Source organism: Puma concolor, chromosome C1 (genome assembly GCF_028749965.1).
Source record: "Puma concolor isolate L17-30 chromosome C1, mPumCon1.1.hap2, whole genome shotgun sequence".
NCBI lineage: Eukaryota > Metazoa > Chordata > Mammalia > Carnivora > Felidae > Puma > Puma concolor.
Window position 1 is genome coordinate 22,087,307 of NC_141674.1, and position 13,966 is coordinate 22,101,272.

Genomic DNA, 13,966 nt, shown 5'->3' on the forward strand with positions numbered 1-13,966 from the left:
GTGCGGGCGCTCTCCCGGGGAGGGGTTGGGGGTGGGACCTGCACCATCTGAAGGGCGGGGCCAGGCGAGGGGGCGGGGTCTGGTCTAGGGGCGTGGCCTGTAGAAAGGTGGGGCCGTGGGGGGAAGACTGGGAGTCGGGTCTGTCAAGGGGGGCAGTTTCTCTCCAGGGAGGAGGTCCGCTCCAGGGGGCGGGGTGTGACTGAGAAGCAGGCAGGCGGGGAGAGCTAGGCCAGACGTGGGCCGTGAGCCACGCAGGCGGGTCAGGCTGTGGGGATCCGGGGTTGATCCGACCGGGGTGCGGTCAGCTCCTGAACGCTAGTCTTTGGGGATTCAGAGGGGAGTGAGGGACAGGGTGTAGGCTTAAGGATGAGGGCGGGGACAGCCTTTGGAGCGGACACCCCTTAAGGCCTGGGGATTTAGTGGGCACGAGCGAGGAAGTCTAGTCGAGGGTCTGGGCGTTTGATCAGGGCCCCTGGGAAGACAGGGAGGGTCACTGGGGACTTGGGTGTGCTGGGATCCCGAGTTGAGGGCAGGGTCTCACAGCGCATCGTTCGGCTCCACCTCTTCCTCACGTCCTCGCAGAGCCCCCCACCCCCATCGCGCCGCCGCAGCTGCTGCGCGCGGGTCCCACCTACCTCATCATCCAGCTCAACACCAACTCCATCATTGGCGACGGGCCGATCGTGCGCAAGGAGATTGAGTACCGCATGTCCCGCGGCCCATGGGCGGAGGTGCACGCCGTCAGCCTGCAGACCTACAAGCTGTGGCACCTTGACCCCGACACGGAGTACGAGATCAGTGTGCTGCTCACGCGCCCAGGTGATGGCGGCACCGGCCGCCCTGGGCCACCCCTCATCAGCCGCACCAAGTGCGCAGGTGGGTGCCTCCCGGCCCAACTCCCTCCTCCGGACACCCGGGTATGGGCTCAGGGCTATCGTGGGAGGGACCAAGGGGATACATTCTGAGAGGTAATATGGTCAGCACCTGTGCTTCTAAAACTTTCTAAAAGGTTATTTCCCCCTAGTCCTTGTTTTGGTAAAGATAATGATAGCTAAGAGTTTGTGCCTGACGCTATACGTATGTCTATGAACACACACACACACACACACACACACGCACACACACATACACACACACACAGTCAGACACACACACACACAGTCAGACGCACACACACGCACAGTGATTTAAAACTCACAACACTGATCTAGGTACTCTTGTCAAACCCATTCTACAGATGAGGTGTCTGAAGTACAGAGATGTTAAGTGACTGGCTAGTGAGTGGCAGAGCTGGCATTGGGATCCCTGACTGGCGGGCTCCAGAATTTGTGTTCTTAATTCCACATCATATCATCTAGATAAACAACTGAAAAAAAAAAGTGCGTTATTAATTTCAGCTAGAGTCTCTTGTGGGGGCATCTGAACCTGAGGTCTGCTCTTTCTCCTTAAAAAGGGTATAAGCAGCTGTTAGGAGCTGTGGCACTCATGCACCGGAGGACATTGTTTAATCTGAAGAGAAATTGAGAATAGAACAGGACAGATTGCAGTATATTATAATTGGAAGTTTTATTGAGATAATTGTAGATTCATATGCAGCCGTAAGAAAAACTGCCAGCGTGCCTGGCTGGCTCAGTCGGTACGTGATCTCCAGGTTGTGAGTTTGAGCCGCATATCGGGTATAGAGATTACTTAAAAAAAAAAAAAAAGAAGAAAAGAAAAGCTACAGAGATTCCCGATGCACTTTACCCTGTTTCCTGAAAAGGTAACATTTTGCAGACCTGTAGGATAATATCACAGTCAGGGTATTGACATTTATGTAATCCACAGATCTTACTCAGACTTGCCCAGTTTCCTTTGTCCCTGTTTGTGTGTGTGCATGTATTTAGTGCTATACAGTTTATCACATGTACAGGCTTGTATGCTTATCACCACAGTCAAGATGTTGGATGGTTCAGTCAGTTTGTATGGCCCTTTTTATCTATACTCACCTGCCTCCCTTCCTCCAACCCCAGCCCCCGGAAAACACCAATCTGTCCATCATTTCTAAAATTTTGCCATTTCAGGAGCACCTGGATGGCTCAGTGGGTTAAGCGTCCAACTCTTGATTTCAACTCAGGTCATGATCTCATGACTTGTGGGATCGAGTACCTCATCCAGCGCTGTGCTGTGTGGGGCCTGCTTGGGATTCTCTCTCCCTCTCTTTCTGTCCCTCCCATGCTGGCATTCTCTGTCTCTCAAAATAAACTGAAAAAAAAAATTTGCCATTTCAAAAATGTTACATAAATCATGAAATCATATAGCATATAACCTTTTGAAATTGACTTTTAAAAATTTGGGAACAGGTTTATTGAGATTTAATTCACATCTCATAAATTCACTCATTAGAGTACACAGTCCAGTGGTTTATAGTATATTCAGAGGGGTGCATCCATCACCACAGTAAGTTTTCGAGCACTTTCATCACCCCAAAAGGAAACCTTGTACTCTTTTTTTCTGTTTATTTTGAAAGAGAGAGAGAGAGAGCGTGTGCGTGCACGAGAGAGAGAGAGGGAGAGAGAGAATCCCAAGCAGGCTCCACAGTCAGTACAGTGAGTTCATGACCTGAGCTGAAATCAAGAGTTGGACACTTAACAGACCGAGGCACTTGGGCACCCCAGAAACCTTGCACTCTTTAGTAGTCTATCCCTCCCCACATTTCCTTCTATCATCTCCAGCCCTAGGCACCCATTAAAACTGCTTTCTGTCTCTGTAGATTTGCCTCTTGGTGGACATTTCATATAAATGGGATCATACAATATGTAGTCTTTGTGACTTAGCATAATGTTTTCAAGGTTTATCCAGGTGGTAGCACATATTTACTTTATCCTTTTTTATTGCCAAACAATATTGCATTGTATGCAGCTGTCATTTTTACATTCCCGTCAGCAGTGTGTGAAGTTTCCAGTTTCTCTACGTTCCCACCAACCCTGGTTATTATCTGTCTTTTGATAATTACCCTCATAGTGGGTGTGAAATGGTATCTCAGTGAGGTTTTGATTGGAGTTTCACTGATGGTTAATGATATTGAGCAATTTTTCATGTGCTCATTGGACATTTGTATGTCTTCTCTGTAGAAATGTCCATTCAGATTTTTTACACATTTTTAAGTTGGGTTGTCTTTTTAAAAAAAAAAAAAAATTTTAATGTTTATTTTTGAGAGAGAGAAAGAGATAGAGTGCGAGCTAAGGAGAGGCAGAGAGAGAGAGAGAGGGAGCATAGAATCCGAAGCAGGCTCCAGGCTCTGAGCTGTCACCACAGAGCCTGATGCAGGGCTCAAACCCACATACTGTGAGATCATGACCTGAGCTGTAATTGGGTGCTTAACTGACTGAGCCACCCAGGCACTCAAAGTTATTTGTCTTTGTATTACTGACTTGTAAGAATTCTTTATGTATTCTGGGTTCTGGACCCTTACAAATATTTTATTTGATTCTATGGGTTGTTTTATAATTTTCTTAATGGTATCCTTTGGAGCACAACAGTTTTTCATTTTGGGGGAGTCCAGTTTATCTGTTTTTTCTTTTGTTGTTTGTGCATTTGATATCATATTAAGAAACCATTGCCTAATCCAAAGTCACAAAGATTTACCCCTATTTTTTCTAAGACTCTTATAGTTTGAATTCTTGCATTTAGGTCCATGATCCATTTTGAGTTTGTTTTTGCACATGGTGTGAGGTAGGGGACCAGCTTCATTCTTCTGCTTGTGGATGTCTGGTTGTCCCAGCACCATTTGTTGGAAAGAGTATTCTTTTCACATTGAATTGTCTTGGCAGTAAGAGTGGCTTATTTGGGGCGCCTGGGTGGCTCAGTCGGTTAAGCATCTGACTTTGGCTCAGGTCACGATCTCACGGTTTGTGAGTTCGAGCCCTGCATCGGGCTCTGTGCTGATAGCTCGGAGCCTGGAGCCTGCTTCGGATTCTGTGTCTCCTTCTCTCTCTGCCCTTCCCCAACTTGTGCTCTCTTTATGTCTCTCAAAAAATAAATAAATGGAAAAAAAAAAAAAGAGTGGCTATTTTGATCAGCATAATTCCCTGGAGACTCATCCAAGTTGTGTATATTGGTAGTTCATTCTTTTTTTATTGCTGAGTAGTATTCCATGGTGTGGACACACTGCAGTTTGTTTAACAGGCGAATGGTTATTCACCTGTTCAGGGACATCTGGACTAGTTCCTATTTTGGGCTGTTACAAGTAAAGCTGCTGTGAACATTTGTGTATAGAGTTTTGCGTGAACACGAGTCTTCATTTTTTCTGGGATAAATGCCCACAGGTGCAACTGATGGGTCCCCATGATAATCGCATACTTTGTTTTGATCAGAAACTGCCAGAATGGCTGTATTGTTTTACATTCTCACCAGCAATGTATGCGTGATCCAGTTTCCTGCACCCTTGGGATTGTCATCATTTTTCTTAACCATTCTGAGGGATGTGTAGTGATCGCCCATCCTGGTCTTAAGTGGTGCTTCCTGAATGCCTAATGTTATCGAACATCTTTCCATGTGCTATTTGCCGTCTGCGTATCCTCCTTGGCGAATTGTTCATGTCTTTGCCCATTTTGTAATTGGGTTATTCATTCATTCCTTTTGGGTTTTGAGAGTTCTTTACACATTGTAGATACTAGTCTTTGTTGGGTATATAGTGTATAAATATTTTCTCCCTGCTTTTAGCTTGCCTTTTCATACTCTTCACCTGGGCTTTTACAGAGCAACCATTTTTTTGGTAATGTTTATGTATCTATTAATTTTGAGAGAGAGAAAGAGAGAGAGAGAGAGAGCGCGCGCTCACGAGTGGGGGAGGGACATAGAAAGAGGGAGAGAGAGAGTCTCAAGCAGGCTCCGTGCTGTCAGTAGAGCCCCACGTGGGGCTTGATCCCACAACTGTGAGGTCACAACCTGAGGTGAAATCAAGAGTCGGACGCTGAACCGATGGAGCCACCCAGGCGCCCCACCCATTTTTAATTTCGATGAGGGCCAGTTTATCAAAACTGGTTCCTTCTATGAGTTGTGCTTTTGGCGTCAAGGTTAAGACCTCCATGCCTTGCCTTCGATCTCAAGGATTTGCTCCGGTTTTTTTCCTAAAAGAGTTACAGTTTTACGTTTTACATTTGAGTCCGTGATCCACTTTGAGTTAATTTTTGGTTAAGAGACGAGGTTTTCATCTTTTTTTTTTTTTTTAATTTTTTTTTTCAACGTTTATTTATTTTTGGGACAGAGAGAGACAGAGCATGAACGGGGGAGGGGCAGAGAGAGAGGGAGACACAGAATCAGAAACAGGCTCCAGGCTCTGAGCCATCAGCCCAGAGCCTGACGCGGGGCTCGAACTCACGGACCGCGAGATCGTGACCTGGCTGAAGTCGGACGCTTAACCGACTGCGCCACCCAGGCGCCCCAAGGTTTTCATCTTTTGACAGCCTGTGTTCTTAAGTGTTTTTCAGAGCTGATCTGGGGAGCCACCTAAAAATCCAGGTGAGTGCCACATTTGAAGAAACTCTTGAGTGGTGCATCAGAGTGCAGAGTTTTCCCATGGGAATCACTTTCTCACTGAGGGATCTAGGTCAGGTTACTTAACCTTAGAGCTTTCATGCCCTTGTTTTACAGCATGAGAAGAATAAGAATCTTTACCACACAGGGGTCGGTGTTAGGGTTCATTCAACAGATGTTTATTGAGTGCCTGTTATGCGTCGGGCACTATGGTAGTTGCTAGGGATGTGGGACTATGACGGAGCCAAGCAAGGCTATTAGCATGTGAGTGCCTCCTTCGGGAACTCTGCACGGAACTCACATTGTGGCAGGAGAAGACAGTAAAACAGGTGAGATTTATAGTTTGATGATGATAAGTGCCGTGAAGAATAAAGCAGGGTTGGGGGGGGTTGGTGTGGGGGTAGGACGATTGTTATTTTAAAAAGGCTCAAGGGACCATTTTACTGAGAAGGTGACTTATGAGCAAGACCTGAGGGAGGCGAGCCACTGAGCCACATAGAAGCTGGAGAAATTGCTGGAGGAAGGAGCAAGCCTGGCGGATGGAACAGCAGGGCTCAAGGACCTGGAGGCTGGGGGATGCTTGGCACACGGAGAAGCAGCAAGGAGACCAGTGTAACTGTGGCCTAGTGACTGAGGGAGGAGATGGCCCGAGAGGACGGCCAAGTCACTCTGGGGATGTGGGATGCAGAGTCATTTGACACTGAGTGAACTGGGCGCCACCATGGCAGGATTTGGAGAGCAGGGGTGACATCACCTACTTTGTATAAAAGGATGACTTTGGCCTTTTTGTGAAGAGTAGATTCTAGGAGGGCGAGGACCAGAGGGGAGACCAGTGAGGAGGCTGCTGTAACAGTGCAGCCGAGAGGTCGCGGCAGTGGTGGGAAGCGGTTAGCTCCGGGGTTTATCGTGAAGGTCGAGCTGACTGCGTTTGCTGATGGGCGGGCTATGCAATAAGAGAGAGGAGAAGAGAAGTCAAGGATGGCTCCAAGGTGTTTTGCTCGAGCAGCTGCAAGGATGGAGTTGTCATTTGCTGGAAACGAGCAGACTGCAGAGGGGCAGGTGTGATGGGGTGCTGTAGATCAAGAGTTCTGTGTTGGAAATGTTGACTTTGAGATGCCTATTAGACGTTCAAGCGGAGATATCCATCAGGCAGATGGATTTACGAGTGTGGGGTTCAGGGAAGAGGTTCAGGCTGCGGACATAAATTTGGAAGTCATCAGTGTAGACAGAGATGGTATTTAAAGCCAGGAGACTGGCTGGGATCTTTTACCCTGGTGGTTCTCAACCGGGGGTGATTTTGTCTCCCGGGAGACATTTGCAGTGTCTGGAGACATTGGTTATTACAGCCGGGGGTGGAGTGATAATGGCATCTGAAGGGTACGGGAAGCCAGGGGAACTGCTGAAGTCCTCCGGTGCACAAACAGCTCCCACAACAGAGAATTCTCTAGTCCCAAATGTCAGTGGTGCCAAGGTTGAGGACCCCTGATTTAGTGCTTAGATTTTAGGGAATAAGTGTAGATGGCAAAGAGAGGAGATGTGAGGCCTGCACCCTCGGGCCTCCCAGTGTTTCAGGTTAACTGCAAATAATCGCCTGTAAATGCACTAAATACGTGTGACGATGGCGTCTCATATGGTAAGTACTCAGCAAATGACAGTTGTTATCATTACGGTGTTTTTAACTCTTCAAAGCCAGTTCTGGTCAGGTATTCAAAAGAAAAATCAGAGCCAGGGGATCCGCAGATGATCTCTGTTCTACTCCCCTTTAGCGTACGGGGGGGTTACTGAAACCCAGAGAGGGGACTGGGGTCAGGGCCCCGGGTTTCATGGCGAGAGTGGTAGCTGATTCCCATTTTGCAGATGAGTAAACTGAGATTTGGAGAGTTAGTCCCTTGCCCAGATCTACCCAGTGAGTCCATAGCAGAGTCAGAGCCAAAGTTAGAATATCCCGATTTCTAGGGAAGCGTTTGAAACAACAGCAGCAGCCACGGTGACAGCGATTGCTGTCGTGGGCTGAGTCCCCACCTTGTGCCAGGCACTGCTGAACTTTTCACACAGGCTGGTGAGGATGGAAGCTGGGGCAGGGACCAGACGCACAGAACCCAAGCAACTCATCCTGCCCGTCTTAACGACTTGCTTCCTTCATTGATGTTCTGCCCCACCCCCTACCCCCGACTCACCCCTCGTCCCACTTAGGCATCTTGACCAGCAATTGTTTTGCTGTTGGTCCGCTGTGTTATCCTCCCCACCCCATCTCCCTGAAACTCCCCTCCTACAATATGATTTAGTGTAAAAGCAATAATATAATGTCAGGAAGAGACATTTAACAAAAATCACTCTACACCTCACTATCCTAGCCCAGTTTTTCTGTCTTCTTCAAATCTCTGCCCATATGCCTACGGTACACAGTTTTACACCCCTGTCACTGGGATGTAGAAGGCATTCTGTATCCTGCTTCCTTCGCTTTGGGGTGTACCATGTGTTGTGTTGTTTATAATTATGTTTATTGGCTTATAGAGGTCCATGGAGTGTCTCCATATTGCTGGACGATTTTGTTTCCAGATCCTGGTTATCATAAATAATACTGCATTGAAAAACTTGGTGCTTATAGTGTTTCCCCCCGCCCCCCTGAGTAATTTCTGTAGGATAAATAGTCAGGAGTGGCTTAAGAAAGGGCTTCGACGTATATTGCTTTAAAAACTGGTTGTACTAATTTCTATTTCTACCGTTACCTCATCTTAGCGCGCACATGTTTATTAATTACGAGAGGCCGGGCGGTCTGGCTCACATCCTTGCCCGTGACTCTGCCACTTGCTCTTCAAAGCAGGCGTTAGTTACTATCTCCATTTTTCAGTCCAGGTTCAGAGGGAACAAAGCAACTTGCCTGAAGTCACAGAACCAATGAGAGGTGGAGATAGGATTTGCGCTTTGGAGCACCCGCCCTGCTCCAAAGCCCCTCCTGCGAGAAACAGTTGAAAGTTTCAGGGTTATTGCATCCTCATTCGCATTATTAAAATCAGCACTGTGTGTCGTGATTTAACAGGTATTCACTGTGAGCCTCCTTATTTTCTTGTGCGTCTGACCTCTGATCTCTGAGTGGCCTGCAGTGTGGTGGAGTTTAGAGGGCTGGGGCTTTGAGGTCCCCAAGGGCTGTTTGCCAGCCTGTGCTGGCAGCTGAAGAGAGAATGTGTGGGTGCCAAATGGTTTTTGGAAGCAGCGACTCGTGAATTCACACCCCTCAATCAACATATCCGTCTGTAGTCAACAAACTATTTGAGCTCCTGGGTCCGCCCAGATTTGATCAGGGTGGGGTGAGAAGGGGAGAGTGAGCTTTCTTTTCGAAGACTCCCTCAATCCAGTGAGGTGGACGGGGTGGGGGTGGGGGGGGCGGTTGGCTAACACAGCGTCTGGAGAGTGAGGCATGAGGGTGGAAGTTTCTTCCTCCAGGTGGGCGGTTAGTTATTTAGTGACCTACAAAGTGGTTTTTACAAAAACCTGAGTAGGTTGCCAGGATTTATCCACCTGGCTGGCTGGCTGGCTGGCTGTCTCTCTTTATCTAGCAAGCATGTGAGTAGGGGAGAGGGGTAGGTGGAGAGAGAGGGAGTCGTAAGTGGGCCCCATGCTCAGTGCAGAGCCCAATGTGGGGCTTGATCCCATTGAGATCATGACATGAGCCCAAATCGAGAGTCAGACACTCCATCGACGGAGCCACCCAGGCACCCTGGGTTGCCAATAGTTAAAAACCTGGAGATTTCACATAAAAATATGAAATTCTGGCTTCTCTTTAAAAAATGGGAGGATCTTGGGGCCCTTGGCTGGCTTAGTTGGTGGAGTGTGTGACTCTTGATCTCGGGGTTGTGGGTTTGAGCCCTACATTGAGTATATTTATTTAAAAATAGAATTTTTTTTTTTTTTAAAGGGGGAGGATCTCGCCACCCTGAGTCTGTAGTCCTACATGGGAAAATTGTCTGGAGCTGAGAAACAGCTGTCCCTTTTGGATGGAACACTTACTGTCCTGTTTGTCATAGTACCGACCCAGCCTGTGTCACCGGTTTACGTGTAACTTTTTGTGCCTTTGTCTAACTGCTGCAGGAGGGTGAAGGAAGCAGTGCACATTGGCCAAACCTGCATGGGTGGAAAGGCATGTGGGGCAGGTGTCCCTGGGGGCAGGGATGTGAGCAGGGATGCAGGGAACAAATAAAGCAGTGGTGCTTTGACTCCCATGGACACCTTGGGAGACACAGTACCCATGGGGCAGCCAGGACCAGGGCCTGGAAGTCAGGGAATAAAGCAAAGATCTCTGAACAAGGTGGCAGAGTGGACATACCCAAAACCCGCCCCCTGTACTCTGAACAGCTAAGAACGTGGGTTAAAATGAAACCGGATAGAAAAACATTGGTGGGGGCGGGGTGGGGGGCGCCTGGGTGGCTCAGTTGGTTAAGTGTCCTACTCTTGGTTTCGGCTCAGATTACAATCTCGTGGTTTGTGGGTTCAAGTCCTGCTTTGGGCTCTGCGCTCAGCGTGGAACCTGCCTGGGATTCTCTCTCTCCCTTCCCCTGTTTCTGCCCCTCCCCTGCTCTCTGTCTCTCTCTTGCAAAAATAAATAATCTCTCTCTCTCTCTCTCTCTCTGTCTCTGTGTATATAAAACATTAGGAAAAGTTCTGTGGGCCAGGAAAGGGAGAGGAAACATAAGTGTGGTAAGTGGGCTTCAGCCAGCAGCCCCTGGGGTGCGGTGAGCAGTGGAATCAGCCCCTTAATGTCTCCGTCGGGTAGGGATTGGGTCTGCCTTGCTCGTGGGGGGAGAAGGAAGCCAGACTCTGTAAGAAGTCAAGAGGCGGGCCTTGCTCCTAGCAGGCGCTGAAATACGTCTTTGGTGGCCTGATCTGTGACTGGAGCCTGCCACTTGGCCGTGGCCCAGGGAAGAGAGGACAGCTCTGGTGGAAATAGAAGTTTGAATTGTGCTGTCCTTGGGCCAGCATCAAACGCTGTGCTACTTCTGGCCTCCCGACTAGAGAGCAGCCTGGGCTGGTGTTTCCCTTTGCGGCTCCTTTGGAAAGAGCATCCTGAGCAAATGAGTCACAGGGACATGGTCATAGGGTCATACTTAATCATCTCAAGAGGCCAAGTGGCAGCATTTCCTCATCTGAGGCATGTGCTGAGAGTCTCTAACTGGGGACGTTTCGCAGGTGCTCGCGGAACTTGAGGGTAATGAAGCTGCATCTCACGGAGTTAGGGCGCAAGAAAGAGAAGGTTCGTCAGTAATCTTGGCTTCCTCCATCATTTTCTAGATGAGGAAATTGAGGCCCGGAGATTTAAGATCACACAGCTGGTCAACGCAGATGTAGAACCAGGGGCTGAGCACCTGGGCTCCATACTTGCTTTGCTCCAGAAACCTCGTGTTTCTGTTTGTTTGTTTGTTTGTGTGCTTTTACCATTTTATAAGTGGCTTCATGGATTGATCAAGAGGCTACAAAGCACAGTGACACGCTCCCCCTTGTGTTGGGGGAGCTGTACCTCCTGTGGCATTGGTGTGATGTTGTTGTTGACCGTGAATTCCTCATGGAGAGGCAGGTAGTGGTGGTGAAGAGTATGGATTTTGGAGCCAGCCTGTCCAAATTTGCATCCCAGCTTCACCGCTTAACCATCTGTGGGACTGACTGTGGGCAAGTTACCTAATCCCTCTGTGCCTCCATTTCCATGGCTATATGACAGGGCTAATAATGTCACCTGTCTATTGGATTGCAGAGAAGATTAAATGAGATAAAGTGTTTTAAAGCCTCTGGAGCAAGGCCTGGCACATACAAAGCCCCCCCCCCCCCCCCCCCCCCAGTAAATGTTAACTGTCATTGTTCTTATTGCCCTTATGTGACAGATTGTATTTCCCTTTTTGCTTTGGCAATCAGGGAAGTCACCACTCAATTTGAACCTTATCTTTGGACCTGCATGGGACCCCATGGCATGAATTTCTGTTTTCCTAACATTCTCTGGCATTATTTAATTATTTGAGTCTCATTTCCCCCATCATCCTGATTTCTATATATTATTGCATTGTATGTATCACTATAAGCCTATTTAAAAAAGTTTTTTTAACGTTTATTTATTTTTGAGAGAGAGATAGAGAGAGAGAGAGAGAGCATGAGTAGGGGAGAGTCAGAGAGAGAGAGAGACACAGTCTGAAGCAGGCTCCAGTCTCTGAGCTGTCAGCACAGAGCCCAACGTGGGGCTCAAACTCACAGACCGTGAGATCATGACCTGAGCTGAAGTTGGATGCTCAACCAACTAAGCCACTCAGGCGCCCCTACTATAAGCTTTTTTAGAACAAGCTTGGAATTAATAAATTAAGAAAGATACAGCATTTGGTTGATTTGGACTGTCCTGATGTCTTCCAGGATGATCTTGAACTAGGAGGTGAACTGTGTTATTAAAAAAAAAATTGGGGGCACCTGGGTGGCTCAGTCGGTTAAGTGTCCGACTTCAGCTCAGGTCATGATCTCGCGGTCGTGGGTTTGAGCCCCACATCGGGCTTTGTGCTGACAGCTCAGAGCCTGGAGCCTGTTTCAGATTCTGTGTCTCCCTCTTTCTCTGATCCTCCCCCATTCACGCTCTGTCTCTGTCTGTCTCAAAAATAAATAAACGTTAAAAACAATTAAAAAAAAATTATCACTAACATTTTTGTGGCCATTGTCACACATGCTTTACACACATTACCTTAAACTTTACAACCATCCTGTGAGGTAGGGCATATTAATCCCTTTTGTGGGTGAGGAAACTAAGGCTCAGAGAGGTGAAGGGACTCAGCCAATGTTGCCAGGTGCACAGGGCAGAGCTAGGATTCAGATGTGGTCCCACCTGTCTCCACCACACACACTTTGACTCCCTGTTCTAGATGGTCTCTTGAACTCTTGAGGGCAAAGGAAGGATGATTTCAGCAGCTGACTGATATTTTCTCTCCTGCCCCACTTCTCTTCCCACTTCCTCTACCTTCTCCTCTCTGCTTGCCGGGTTCCCCAGAACCCATGAGGGCCCCCAAAGGCCTGGCTTTCGCTGAGATCCAGGCCCGCCAGCTGATGCTGCAGTGGGAACCTCTGGGCTACAATGTGACACGTTGCCACACGTACACGGTGTCCCTGTGCTATCACTACACGCTGGGCAGCAGCCACAACCAGACCATCCGGGAGTGTGTGAAGATGGAGCGGGGCGTCAGCCGCTACACCATCAAGAACCTGCCCCCCTACCGGAACGTTCACGTGCGGCTCATCCTCACGAACCCCGAGGGACGCAAGGAGGGCAAGGAGGTCACCTTCCAGACAGACGAGGATGGTAAGAGTCCCAGCCCTGGTTCCCAGGATACTCAGTGCCTCCCGCAGGCACCCACTGTGAGACTGAAATTTTCATAGAAAATTTTTCGCTGAAGATTAAAATAACACAACAACAAAGTAATGATGGCTAATATTTATTCTCTGAAAGACTTGGGCTAGATTGGTATAATTTCTTCCTTAAATGTTTGGAAGAATTTAGCAACGAAGCCATCTGGGCCTGGAGTTTTCTTTCTTTTTTTTAATTAAAGAAATTTTTTTTAATGTTTATTTATTTTTGAGAGAGAGAGAGACAGAGCGTGAGCAGGGGAGAGGCAGAGAGAGAGAGGGAGACACAGAATCCGAAACAGGCTTCAGGCTCTGAGCTGTCAGCAGAGAACCCGAAGTGGAGCTCAAACTCCGGAACAGTGAGATTATGACCTAGGCCAGAGTCAGATGCTCAACCAACTGAGCCACCCAGGTGCCCCTGGGCCTGGAATTTTCTTTGTGGCAATGTAATTACTAACAGTTTTACTTTCTTCTTCTTCTTCTTCTTCTTCTTCTTTTTCTTCTTCTTCTTTTTAAAGTTTATGTATTTTGAGAGATAGAGAGTGAGGGAGGGGCAGAGAGAGGGGGAGAGAGAGAGTCCCAAGCAATCTCTACACTGTCAACACAGAGCCCAACTCAGGGCTCAATCCCACAAACCACAAGATCATGACTTGAGCCAAGATCAAGAGTTGGATGCTTAACCCACTGAGTCACCCAGGCACCCCAATAGTTTTACTTTCTAAAATAGGTATTAGAGTGTTAAGATTTTTTAAAAAAAGCTTATTTATTTGGAGAGAAAAAGAATGTGCGCATGGGGAAAGGACAGAGAGAGATGGAGGGACACAGAGAATTCCAAGCAGGCTCTGCACTAGCAGCACAGAGCTGGACTCAGGGCTTGAACTCACACACTGTGAGATCATGACCACTGTCCAACTAAGAGTTGGACACTTAACTGACTGAGCCACCCAGGAGCCTCATGAATATTAAGATTTTCTATAATTGTATCTATTTGGTGTACTGGGCTTTAAGGAATTTATTTCACCTAAATCATCATATTTCTTGACATAAAGTTGGTTATAATCTCTAATTATATTTATTTGATGTCTGA

The 13,966-nt window shown here is 47.8% G+C and overlaps 1 protein-coding gene and 1 long non-coding RNA gene across 9 annotated transcripts in view; both read left to right on the forward strand.

Moving 5' to 3' along the window:
* The window catches only part of PTPRU (protein tyrosine phosphatase receptor type U), an 80,686-nt gene that overhangs the window by 19,968 nt on the left and 46,752 nt on the right, over nucleotides 1–13,966 (forward strand). For 7 of the 8 annotated variants that reach the window (XM_086716251.1, XM_086716252.1, XM_086716253.1 and 4 more), the window contains 2 exons: nucleotides 583–876; nucleotides 12,527–12,835. In XM_086716251.1, coding sequence (XP_086572377.1) covers nucleotides 583–876; nucleotides 12,527–12,835 — 603 coding nt within the window. The remainder of the gene's footprint in view (nucleotides 1–582; nucleotides 877–12,526; nucleotides 12,836–13,966) is intronic. The other variant, XM_086716256.1, reaches the window with a different exon arrangement.
* Nucleotides 1,323–8,560, forward strand: LOC147577876 (uncharacterized). The gene is made up of 2 exons (XR_015254573.1): nucleotides 1,323–5,187; nucleotides 5,430–8,560. It is a non-coding gene; the product is annotated as an uncharacterized LOC147577876 (long non-coding RNA).